This window comes from Nelusetta ayraudi, unplaced genomic scaffold (assembly GCF_046127955.1).
Source record: "Nelusetta ayraudi isolate G7.1 ecotype Tasmania unplaced genomic scaffold, CSIRO-AGI_Nayr_v1 ptg000067l, whole genome shotgun sequence".
Classification (NCBI taxonomy): Eukaryota; Metazoa; Chordata; class Actinopteri; order Tetraodontiformes; family Monacanthidae; genus Nelusetta; species Nelusetta ayraudi.
In genome coordinates this window covers 310,001-322,180 of record NW_027466117.1, presented here as the reverse complement: position 1 = coordinate 322,180, position 12,180 = coordinate 310,001, and the positions used below count along the sequence as shown (strand labels likewise).

The 12,180-nt window shown below is 52.2% G+C and overlaps 3 protein-coding genes across 4 annotated transcripts in view; 1 reads left to right on the top strand and 2 right to left on the bottom strand.

The window, feature by feature from the left end:
* cldni (claudin i) overlaps positions 1-12,180 on the top strand; it is an 82,015-nt gene that overhangs the window by 988 nt on the left and 68,847 nt on the right. The window contains exons 2-3 of one of the 2 annotated variants that reach the window (XM_076041476.1): positions 87-218; positions 516-1,037. In XM_076041476.1, the coding sequence (XP_075897591.1) occupies positions 87-218; positions 516-1,025 (642 nt within the window). In that variant the 3' untranslated portion in view covers positions 1,026-1,037. Of the gene's footprint in view, positions 1-86; positions 219-515; positions 1,433-12,180 lie in introns of those variants that run through there. The other variant, XM_076041475.1, reaches the window with a different exon arrangement.
* Positions 1,505-7,744, bottom strand: coro1a (coronin, actin binding protein, 1A). Its single transcript, XM_076041458.1, has 11 exons — positions 7,508-7,744; positions 6,135-6,338; positions 4,858-4,980; positions 4,649-4,778; positions 4,394-4,575; positions 3,401-3,520; positions 2,975-3,079; positions 2,748-2,893; positions 2,428-2,485; positions 2,129-2,344; positions 1,505-1,756 (listed from the first exon to the last, which is right to left on the bottom strand). Exons 1-11 carry the CDS (start codon positions 7,727-7,729, stop codon positions 1,667-1,669), a joined length of 1,596 nt encoding a protein of 531 aa, XP_075897573.1. The 5' UTR covers positions 7,730-7,744; the 3' UTR covers positions 1,505-1,666.
* Positions 12,010-12,180, bottom strand: part of paqr4a (progestin and adipoQ receptor family member IVa) — an 8,469-nt gene continuing 8,298 nt past the window's right edge. Inside the window, exon 3 of the mRNA XM_076041485.1 lies at positions 12,010-12,180. This exon is cut by the window's right edge and continues 1,062 nt beyond it. The gene's annotated coding sequence lies outside the window, so the exon portion shown is untranslated.

The following is a 12,180-nucleotide window of genomic DNA, read 5'->3' as shown; positions in this document are numbered from 1 at the left end:
AGTCACTTCCTGTTGGGAGACGATGAAAGCATCAGCGGACCTCCTTCACACCTCCTGACCTTTCTTCTTCTTCTTCTCTCCCTCAGATGGGGTCAGCCGGAGCTCAGATTGTGTGTGTGGCCCTCGGCCTCCTCGGCCTGGTCGGGGTCATCGTCTGCTGTGCCGTCCCTCGCTGGAAGGTGTCGTCTTTCATCGGCAACAACATTGTCACGGCGCAGGTGAGGCGGGAACGACGGAAACTGCGAAAACCCAGCAGCCAATCAGTGACGCTGAAAAAACAACACTCATTATTATTATTGATTGATTGATTGATTATTATTATTATTACAGACTCAAGGTCCAGTTCACAAGATTAAAAAAGAAAAGAAAACAAACATCAGAGTTAAAAAAAAAAAGAAAAGAAAAGAAAAACATTATTATTATTGTTGTTGTTGTTGTTGTTGTTGTTGTTGTTGTTAATAATACCTGTGTGACTGACTCTCTGTGTGTGTGTGTGTGTGTGTGTGTGTGTGCAGAGCACCAATGAGGGCCTGTGGACCACCTGTGTGGTGCAGAGCACCGGCCAGCAGCAGTGCAAGAACTACGACTCGCTGCTGGTGCTGGCCTCGGACCTGCAGGCGGCGCGCGCCATGACCATCATCAGCACGCTGCTCGGCCTGGTCAGCCTGCTCGTGCTCTTCTGCGGCGCCGACTTCACCACCTGCGTGCAGAACGAGGAGGCCAAGCCCAAGATCAGCCTGGTGGCCGGCGTGGGGCTGCTGCTGGCCGGCCTGCTGGCCCTCATCCCCGTCAGCTGGTCGGCGCACATCGTGGTGAGCGACTTCAACAACCCGCTGGTGCCGACGGCCAACAAGAGGGAGCTGGGCGCCTGCATCTTCGTGGGCTGGGGCGCCGGAGTGCTCCTCCTGCTGGCCGGAGGTCTGCTCTGCTGCTGCAGCCGCAACAAGTCGGGCGGCTCCGGCGGAACGGCCAAGTACTACAGCAGCAGCAACGCCCCCTCAGCACCGGGCAGGAACTACGTCTAGGAGGAGGAGCCGGTGCACTGCAGAGACTCACACCTGGTCCGGGTGGGTGGGGGGAAGGGGTGGGGTTTGCTTTTGGGGGCGGGGTGGGGGTCAGGGGGGGTGTAGATGAACGACGATCACGTGACAGCAGCTGTCGTTCGGAGACGTCTGTAAAAAGTCTGCTGGGGTTGTGTTGGGGTCTTTAAGCTACTCAAAGGAAAATATTACCCATTGTTATTATCATCACTTCCTTCTAATCTTTTTTTTTTTTTCCCCCTAATGCCTTGAACTTGTGTGTGAAGTCATGGCAAAAGCTGGAGAAAATGTGAAAAGTTTCCTGACGGTTTCCCCCGCGATGCTTTTGAGGTCCACAGAACATTTCATGTCGTCCACGTGTTGGTGTCAATAAAAACTGCCATTCAAGAAAACTACTGAAAAAAGATTATTGGTCTCAGTCAATCGTTGTGTTTAGGGATCTGGTAAATGACACACAAACAGCGTTGTTGGAAATACAGAAGACTTTATTCCAAAATAAAAGCATATATTAAGACAATACAAATTCAAACTTTTTTGTTTTGTGGGTTTTTTTTGGGTCACATACATTCTTTCACAGCTTCTTCTGTCTGGTCATCTGCATTATTTTTCCCCTGCTCTGCCGCGCTTCACTTGCTCTCCAGCTGGCCCACTCTCTTGGTCAGCTCCTCCAGCGCTGCTCTGAGATCCTTCACCTCCTTCCTCAGCGACTGGACCTCCTGAGAAGCACCAGCAGGGGGAGACCAAGGTCACCAAATGACCAAGAACGGACTATTCACAGCCTGCTTGCTAACGGCTGAGGTGTGTTCACTGGCAGGAGAACAACAAGTGCATGTTTTTGCTTCAAAGTCAAATTGTAAAATAAATAAATAGAAGCAGCAATAACTGCCAACAGAAACACCAGCTGCGCTTCCATGACCCCTGGAATAAATATGACGATAAAACTTGGGAAAAAAAACTCTCAAATATTGCTTTTATTTTGCGAAAAACTGTCATGGAAACACAGCCCGTGACACCCAGTGGACCTGGCGTGAGCTACCAGAACACGACTTAGCCCGGTGTTTGCCTCCGCCCGACCCCGCCCGCCTCACCTCTACGCTCTCCTGGTGGTTGCCAGAGGAGCCCGACGTGGTCTTCAGGAGGCTCTTGTGAACTTTGAACTCCTTGGCCTTGGTGGTGGTGGTGAAGCCATCCTTCAGGGAGATGAGGATGGGCGGGGCCTCCTTGCCCTGGAACCATTCGTCGGCCTCCACCGACGGCTCCGGCCCGATGGTGTCCGGGTACAGGTCCTCCTGGAAGAGGTCGGACTGCGCCGGCCACAGGGGGGAGCCGGTGAGTTACAGCCTGTTAGCGGCTACGAGTGCGACGGCGTGTGGTGAGTTTTTTCTACCTTGCGAGGCACCGTCATCACGACGGGCTCACACTTCCTGTCCAGGAGTTTGTAGAACCTGGAAGGAAGGAAAGACTTCTTTACATCCTGAAGGTGCAGAAGCAGACGGACGACAGCAGCTGCGTTTCCATCACCCATAGAATAGTGCCAAACCTAAATATGGCCGTGATGACAGAAGCAGCTCCACTTGGAAATATAACTCAAAGGTTTGGAAGCGCTCATCAGGTGGTTTTCAGCAACGATGCAACCAAACACCAGGGGGCGCATTCTTACGGACAGTCAACGTGTGGTATCGAACGATGAACGTTGAATTTGGTCACCTGGCGATCTCGCACTTGTTGACCTCCAGGCCCCTCTTGGGCATGTAGCCCATCCCCTTCTGGCTCTCCTTGCTGGAGTACATGGACAGGTAGTGGACGTACGGCGCCTCCTCTGTCACCTCGAAGTAGCGGATGCTGCTGTCGCCCTGCAGGACGGAAGCCGAGGGTCTCGGTCAAATGTCGCAACACAGAGTTGAAGTCGTGCGGTGTGGAAGTGAGAGTCCGACCTTCCCGCACAAGAAGACGACCCCGGTGTCGGGGTCGTAGAAGGGCAGCAGGACGCCGCTGCTGGTGTCCAGGTCCTGCAGGGTGAGCGGCTCCTTGAAGTTCTTCTGCAAGGACAGAGAGGGAGAGAGAGAGGGAGAGAGAGGGAGAGAGAGGGTCAGACAGGTCTGATAGTTGCAGGGAGGCCACGCCCCCTTGTGTTTCAACAGCAGGGTTGGGAAACTGTCCATGTTGCAATGCAAACAGTCGATCATCGTGACTTGGTCTCGTTAACCAGCCTGCACAGACGCATCGGGACGAGGCAGCACTTTGGATTCATGTGTGATACTGCAGCCCGCCACCAGGGGGAGGACACTCTCTTGTGCCAGTGTTTGTTGAATCACGATAAACCAAAACGCTGAGCAGCAGGAAAGTAAAGACAGACTCACCAAGTCCCACAGCGCCACCTGCCTCTCGCTGATGCGACTGAAGCCGGTGCTGAGAATCTTATCGCTGGACACAAACACGGCTCGGACCGGCCTGCTGCCCTCGTGAGGCTTCTCCTTCTCCTGCCCAGCAGAAGATCACAGCAGCACAACGTCTTCACAACACTGATGGTTTGAGATTTAGTTGACAAGGAGGAGGAGGAGGAAGATGAGGTGTAAGAGGAGGAGGAGGAAGAGGGGAGGAGGAAAAGGAGGAGGAGGAGGAGGAAGAGAGGGAGGAGGAGGAGGAAGAGAGGGAGGAAGAGGAAGAGGAGGATTAAGAGGAGGAGGTGGAGGTGGAAAAGGAGGAAGAGGAGGAGGAGGAGGAAGAGGAGGAGGAGGAAGAGGAGGAGGAGGAGGAAGAGGAAGAGGAAGAGGAGGAAGAGGGGAAGAGGAGGAAGAGGAGGATTAAGGGGAGGAGATGGAGGTGGAGGAGGAAGATGAGGTGTAAGAGGAGGAGGAGGAAGAGGGGAGGAGGAAAAGGAGGAAGAGGAGGAGGAAGAGGAGGAGGAGTTGGAGGTGGAGGAGGTGGAGGAGGAGGAATAGGAAGAGGAGGAAGAGGGGAAGAGGAGGAAGAGGAGGTGTAAGAGGAGGAGGTGGAGGTGGAGGAGGAAGATGAGGTGTAAGAGGAGGAGGAGGAAGAGGGGAGGAGGAGGAGGAAGAGGAAGAGGAGGAAGAGGAAGAGGAAGAGGAAGAGGAGGAGGAGGAGGAGGAGGAGGTGGAGGAGGAGGAAGAGGAAGAGGAGGAAGAGGGGAAGAGGAGGAAGAGGAGGTGTAAGAGGAGGAGGAGGAGGTGGAGGAGGAGGAGGAAGAGGAAGAGGAGGAAGAGGGGAAGAGGAGGAAGAGGAGGTGTAAGAGGAGGTGGAGGAGGTGGAGGAGGTGGAGGAGGAGGAAGAGGAAGAGGAAGAGGAGGAAGAGGAGGATTAAGAGGGGGAGGAGCAGCAGGAGGAGAACCTACAAACAGGACGGTTCCCTTGCGGGGGTCCAGGACTCGCAGCTTCTTGTCCTTGCAGGAGGTGAGGATTCTGGATCCGTCCCGGTTCCAGCAGGCGCTGTAGATCATGTCGGTGTGGACGCTGTCGATCCGCACCATGGCCTCGCCGCGGGCCACGTTCCACAGGATGAGCACGTTATCGCAGCCTGGGGGGGGGCGGAGTTATCCTATCATCCTATCAACACGAAGCAGCTCCAGAACCTCTGGTCTGGGTCTCACCTGCACTCAGCAGCACGTTGTGGGCGGTGGGGTGCCAGCTCAGGGTGCCCACCCGTTTGGAGTGTCCGTCCAGCTTGACCACCGGCTCGGTGAGCGGCGACGTCAGCCCGCCGTCGGGGATCTCCCAGATCTGTCCAGCAGGGGGCAGCGCACTCAGGCAGGAAGCAGCGAGACTACACAGGAGGAAGGAGGCGCTGTGCGCTAGCTACCATGACGCTGCAGTCGTCGGAGCCGCTGGCGATGATGTTGTCGTTGTGGGGGCAGAACTCGATGTCCAGGACGGGCCCCGTGTGGCCGCACACGGTAGGGTAGCTCATGTCGATCCGGCCCGTCTGCACGCACGGACAGAGTGAGGTCGCAAACTCGGACAACTTCGGAATGAGCAGCAAAAAGTTTGGCCGGCGGGGGTGGGGGGGGGGATCTCTGGGGGATCCGTTCTGTCCTCCCGCGGTCATCAACTCAATTTGAAAGATTAATTAAGATTAAGATTGAGATCAAAGAGGACCCACGGGCCTTTTTTTCTGGTATCTGAGCCTTGGATGTATTTGGTGTGTTCGTACTTTAAGCTGCTAAATTTGTGCTTGCTAAATTGGAGCCTTGAGAATAAGAGAGTAACCAGTAACTGTAACAGGTCGCAGTTGCCCCAAAGGATTTCGAGGGGACAGTTGGGGTGAGTTTCTCCAGTTAGCAATAGTTAGCTAACAATAAGCAGCTATAAACCATTCAAAGACTTCCTTTGCATTTTTAAAATGCAGTTAAAAAAATCTGCTGAAAGCGTCAAAATGACTTTCAGCAAGCGTCCACCAGGGCGCTGCTTTTAATATAATATTTGACTGTCCGTTCCAGGGGAGCCGCCCCTCCTCGATGACCTCACACCCCAGGATGCAGAAGGGGCTTCAGGTGGCACTGATGCTGCAAACTTATCCATTTCAGAATGGAAGGCATCTCCAGCTAGCACTAGCATTAGCTCCCAGCGGAGGGCTTGTCATACAGACTGATCAACAGAGTGGGAAGCTTGAAAACTCGACTGAGACACACGGTCACCAATCTGAACACAACACCTAGCATCGCAGAGTGCACCGCACGCTACGAGCTCCTATCGTCTGATTACTCGCTCTCCTCTGTGTTACGCTTGAGTCATAAAGAAAAGCGATTCATTTCGTCAGGCGCGTTCCCCTGCAGAGCTGCCTGAGATTGGCCCTGTGGCTGTCTGCAGGAAGCGGCGTGCAGCCGAACCAAGGGACTCCGAGTGAGGGGCGAGTGTCGCGAGTGCCACGCCACATCCTGCAGCGCCTGCAAACTCCTAATATGGTGAAAAGAGTCGAGTGAGGAGACTCTCAGAGAGCCACTTCCTGATTCTGCTTTCACACTCTAACACTCACATCACCAAACAAGGCAGCGAGGGAGAGAAGGAAGAGGAAGGTGGAGGGGAGGGCGGGGGAGGAGGGGGGGGGCGGCAGTGATTTCCGATTGGCCCTGCACGCACCTTGGTGAGCGGCAGCACGATGAAGGAGCCGCCGCCGCTGGCGTCCACGATCATGGCCACGAACTTGGGGTTGACGGAGCAGAAGTTGCTGTCCCAGGTCATCTGGGAGATGCGAATGTCATCGTAACACTGGTCGGCCTTCAGCGGCTGCCCGAAGACGTGGCGGAACTTGCTGGCGCGCACGATGCTCCGCGACATGGTGGCCTGCAGTGAGGGGGTGGAGGGGTGGAGGGGGTGGGGGATTCAGGTCTTTAGGTTGTCTTTGTCGAACAAATAAAGTTTCAGCCATTCAAAGGGCACCAGACGTCAAACAGGAAGTTGGGAAAAAGGACAAACCTGTGCACAATGGTTGTTGTTTTTTTTTGTTTTTTTTAATATTCTTCACATTGATTTAAGGAGGGGTTAAAGGTCACGCGGGCGGTGCAGAAGCCGCTTTGACAATGTGTCGCTGCGTCTGGGTTGCAGATGGAAGCAAAGTGAAAGAGCAGCAGCGGCAGCAGCAGCAGCAGCAGCAACAGCAGCAGCAACAGCAGCAGCAGGAGGGAGAAAGAAGTCAAAGACAAAGAGGAAGTGGCAGCAGCTTTCACAACGGCTTCCTCTGTCTGCGTCTCCCTCGGCCTCCTTCTGCTTCTGCACGCCTTGCCCCCCCCCCACACCCCCCACCCCCCCACCGGAAACGCAAAAACACACACGGCACGCCAGCAACGCAACAACAATGACCGACGACAACGTGTGAACAACATGGAAATCAAGTTTCTTGTTTGTCTCTTTGCTTGTTTTTTGTCACGCAAACTTCAGCGAGCGACCTGGAGCAGAAGCCTCACACACACACACACACACACACACACACACACACACACACTTTGCACTCTGTGTTGCTGTAATTGTGTTCCCCCAATATTTCCCTGAATGCGGGCTAAATGAAGCCCTTCCATTCCATTCCATTCCATTCTATCTCAGTCGCACTTTGCTCCGTCCACTGACGACAACAACGCAGCTTTTAGTTTTACCTCCACGCAACAACTTTGATGCCGGCCCGCCTGACGTCTGCAGCCGCACCTACACGACGGCCCGCTGCGCTCTCATGGCCCAGACCCGCCGCTAATCTAATAACCCGCCGCAGGGGCAGGGCTAATTCCATCAGTGGTCAGTAAACTCTGTGTGTGTGTGTGTGTGTGGATGAGAGGGGGGGGAAAGCTCTCATCAAGGGAGTGAAAGAGGAAGCAGTGCTGGGAGAAGGAGAGCAGCAGCAGCAGCAGGTGGAGATGCAGCAGCTGCAGTTGCATCTCCACCTGCTGCTGCTGCAGGTGAGGCGGCGGGCGGGTGAGGCGGCGGGTGAGGTGGCGGCGGGTGAGGCGGCGGCGGCTCCTTACCTGTGGAGTGGGTCGGTGGACACGGTGGGCGAGCTGAGGAGAGGGAGAGGGAGGCGAGCAGAGTGAGGGCGACGGAGGAGCTGCAGACTGAAGTAGAACCTGGAACCCGGCGGCGGCGGCGGCGGCAGGAAGTGACAGTTGGCGGCGGTGGGCGGTTCCTCTTCCTCCGCGCCGTGTGACGACACAAAGAGGAAGTGGAAGGTGACAAGTCGACGAGGCCATTGCACACTGATCACAGGCACACAGGCACACATACACACATACACACACACACACACACACACACACACGTAGCAGCGACCCTGGCTGCAGGTGAAGCTTCCTGCCAGCAGGAGGCGTCGCTGCGGCAACCGGGAAGCTGAGAGGCCATCATCCTGAGAGCCAATCAGCTGACGGACAAACTGTGTGTGTGTGTGTGTGTGTGTGTGTGTGTGTCAGAGTTTTGATGAGATGAGACTTTGTGTTACTACAGGAAGTCGTTGCAGCTTTGAGGTTTTTCAGTGTGGAGATGTTGGCTGCTGATTGGTGGAGGAAATCAATCCAACCCGCTGCAGTCACCTTCTGTTTCTTATGGACGAGGTTAAAACACACACACACACACACACACAGTGGGGGGGGGGGGGGGGGGGGGGCGGAGTCAACCATACACGTCACTTACGCCTTCAAAAGAAGCTCCGCCCCTCCTACACAGTGACGTGACGCCACAGCAAGAGTTTAGATTCCATCACTGTGCAGTGACAATTGTCCACCAGAGGGGGCGCCACAGCAGCAGCAGCAGCAGCAGCACCAGGAAGCAGAGCGGCGGGATGCCTGGTAGGGCCGGGGAGGGGAGGGGGGGGGGGTTAGCAACTTTACGTCACTCCTTGCGTTTCTCTGTCAAATGACATGTCAGCGATTCAAAAGGCGCAACGCATCAAACAGGAAGTAGGAAAAACCAAACCTAAAATAAAATGATTTCCAGTAGAAAGAATGTTTTTCAGACTGACTGCACTTCTAATCAAATGATCATGTCATCATTGATTCAAATTTTGAAGCAAAAAAAAGGCTCAACATTTGTTCAAACTTGTGTCATAAATTATGATGATTATTATCACATTTACTGATGCATAATTCTATTTAAATCGTCATTTAAAAGAATTAAAAAAAATTGCATATTTTGACAAAACGAGGCTGAACAACTGCCTTTAACTTTTGGATCATTTTTCTCCTATATTGAATGACTGTGCAGAGACGTATGTCCACCAGAGGGGGCGCCACACGGCAGCCACCTGGTTGAAAGTGAACAACTTCAGCCGTGAAGCTTCAAGCCGGTTGGACGAAACTATGAAGAGCGTTAAAGATGAAGAGAGACCTGATGAGAAATGATTCCACTCCATCAGCTGGAGTTGAATCTCACTTTTAGAGAGGAATATTTTAGATTCACTGTATTTATGCAAAAAAAAAAAGAAAAAAAAAACACAGCAGGCTGCGGCAGGAAACAAACAGCAGAGACGCCTTTTAAAAATATAGACTTCAGTTTATTGCACAATCGTTGCTGGAGACTGAGGAGCGACCACGCTACAACACATGATGCATGAACAGCGCCCCCTGTCAGGGCTCCACAGGCTGCGTCCCGGCACGGAGCCAGTCAACACGGCCCACAATGCACTGCGAGGGGGGAGGGGGGAGGTGGGGGGAGGGGGCGGCAGAGCCAGACATCATCCACAGCTGAGTTCTGGTTCTGGTTGTGGTTCTGGATCCCTCTGAACTGGGAGAAAGCAGACCAGTGGGGGTCACGGTGTGATAGCGAACCCCCTCCACCAGAGGGCGCCACTCTCGCTGCACAGCTTTCATAGTTTGTGTTTTATTTTTCTTGGACAGATGAGCGGCGGAACCGCGGGCGGAACTGGACCAGAACTCCTGATAAAACAGACAATCCGGCGCCTGCGTTGGGTTGTTTAAAAAAAAAAAAAAAAAAAAAAAGAACATTGCGACAAACCTTTAACATCATGGCAACTTTTTTTTTTAAAAAAAAGAGAAAAAAGACACCGATGGGAAAATAGAAAAAAAGAAAACATTTCTCGCCACGAGCTGCAAGTTGGCGGTTTTCATCAGAGGAAGGCCTGGCGTCTGTTTGGTTCTCAAGCCGGGACGCAGCAGGCGGGTGGAGACAGACAGACAGACAGACAGCTGATGATGATGATGATGATGATGATGACGATGATGTCATGGCGGCCTGAGGAGGTTCCACGCCCACGATTGGCTCCCGAAACGTTTGTCCGCTGATAATGCATAGATAGGCCGGTGGAGGTCAAGAGGTCACGAGGTCACGCCCACCCACCGCGGGAACCGACGGCCAATCAGCCGCTCGGCTGATTCCACGCAGGCCACAACAACACCGGGTTGTGTTGTGTTGTTGGGTGTGTGTTGCTGCTGTTCACACACACACACACACACACACACACACAGAGAAACACAGGCACGCACGCACGCACGCACGCACGCACACGCACACACACACACTCAGGTCCATCTGTCAATCACTTGGACGGGAGAGCGAAGCTCCGCCTCTGGATGATGTCATAGGTTTTCGACCCTCTGGGGGTGAAATGGACGCATGAATTTTTTATGAGTAAATGTAAATATTTCATCTTGTGTTGTGTTTTTTGTTTTTTTGTTTGAAATGTCAAATAAAAACAAGCACCTTCATTCTTTACTCAACGGCAATTCTGACTCGCAGCTGATTTCATTACATCTTTTTTTTTCCAGCGTTCAGCCGTTACGTCTTCAGTGTAGAGTGTGTGCAGTAGAAAAAGGGGCTCGGGGGGGGGGGCGGGGGGGTTAAATACTGTCGACTCCGCTCGTATACATCGCGTACATACATATATACACCTTGGTTATTTATATCGTTTTCTATTAACTATGTGTCGGCCGAGTCGTGGTTGATATGAGAGAGGATTAGAGCCACAAGACAACAACAACTACAGGAAGGACAAATTTATTGAAGTTTTAAATTGAAATCTCGGGAATAAAGTCGACGTAAAAAAAACAAACTTTATTCTCGAAATTTCGACTTCAATCTGGGAAAAATTTCAACTTTATTCTCGAATTGGAAATTAATTTTTCTCTTTGTGGCCCTAATCCTCTTCCGTAGGTTCTGTAGGACGTTTGATCCAAAGCCCTTGTCGAGACGGACGACGCGCCGGGACGTGACTGGCCGAGCCGACGTGACACCGCCCCCTCCACGCCACGCTAGTTCCAGAATGCTAAGCTAACACTACGAGACTGCCCACCGCCGCCGTCATGCATCATTACTGGTCCTCATTCAGCGGCGGGGGGGGGATACATTACATTAGTGTCCATGGTTTATATTGTTGGGGAGGGCGGGGGGGGGTGGGGGGGTCGAGCAGAGGTTAGCATGGCACGCTAACACTTTTGGCAACAGGAAGTCGGTGGCTGTCTGACACGGTTCGGCCAATCAGATTAAATGGAGTCGAGTTGCAACCGGTGGTGATACCAGGAAGTGATGCAAAGTGAGGCAGGGACGGACCAATCACAGTCACCCACCAAGAGATGCACAATACTGAGGAAATTCCTTCAGCCAATAGGATGCACAATCTGCTCCTACACGCAGATATTAACAAGATTGTATTTAGGGGTTATTTAATTTAATATTAATATTAATATTAATTTAATTTAATTTAATTAAAAAAAAACAAAAAAAAAACAAAGAGCACCTTTGTCTGTTTTTCATTTGAACAGATTTCATTGAACTAAATAAGATTTGAACGTGTTTTTCTTTTTAGTTTCAATGATCAATATGGTGCATCTCCGACTGACATTTTGTTTGTGTGAGTCACAGAGGTCAAAGGTTAAAGAGAGCAGTCATCAAACTACTGCCTGACCATACCAGCTTTCAAAAGTGCAGAGACAGAGCAAAAAATATTAAGAACATAAATAAAAGATTTGACACGAGCATAAAGTGGCAGCACAAGTCGGCCAATCAGGAGTCGACGTCCAGGTAAACGCAAACATACACCAACAAACAAATAAATAACGCCCTGCTGGACGGGCTGAGCTCATAGGGGTCAAAGGTCAGGGAAGGGGAGCTCATCTGCCCCCAAAAACAATGTTCTTGTTTTTTCACTCAACATCCTACGGACATCCTATTGGACCTGCCGACGACGGTGGCAAAAACACACACAAACAACAACAACAACAACAGATTAAAAAAAATACAACAAAAAAAGTGCTCAGTCTGCGGCCAGTAGGGGGCTCCAGTGTGATCAGGACTGAAATAATAAAAAGCTGTAAACTGAAAAGCAAACAGTAGAACTGAGCTAACTTCCAGTGATCAGCTGATCGGCCAATCAGCTGATCGGTCAGCTGGTCGGCTGGTCAGCTGGTCGACACGCGACGCTGCAGACAGTCAGGTTCACTCTGATTGGACGTCAATGATTGCAAAAAAATGAGTGTCAAACAGTAGCGACTGCGTTATCATGGAGGAACCATGTGACAGAACCATGTGACAGAACCATGTGACAGAACCATGTGACCCTGTGATGAACTTTGCTCTGGGCCACACCCGTCGCCGTGCAGCCACACACACACACACACACACACACACACACACACACACACACACACACACACACACACACACACACACACTGTAAACTGGAGCGCTTCCTGCT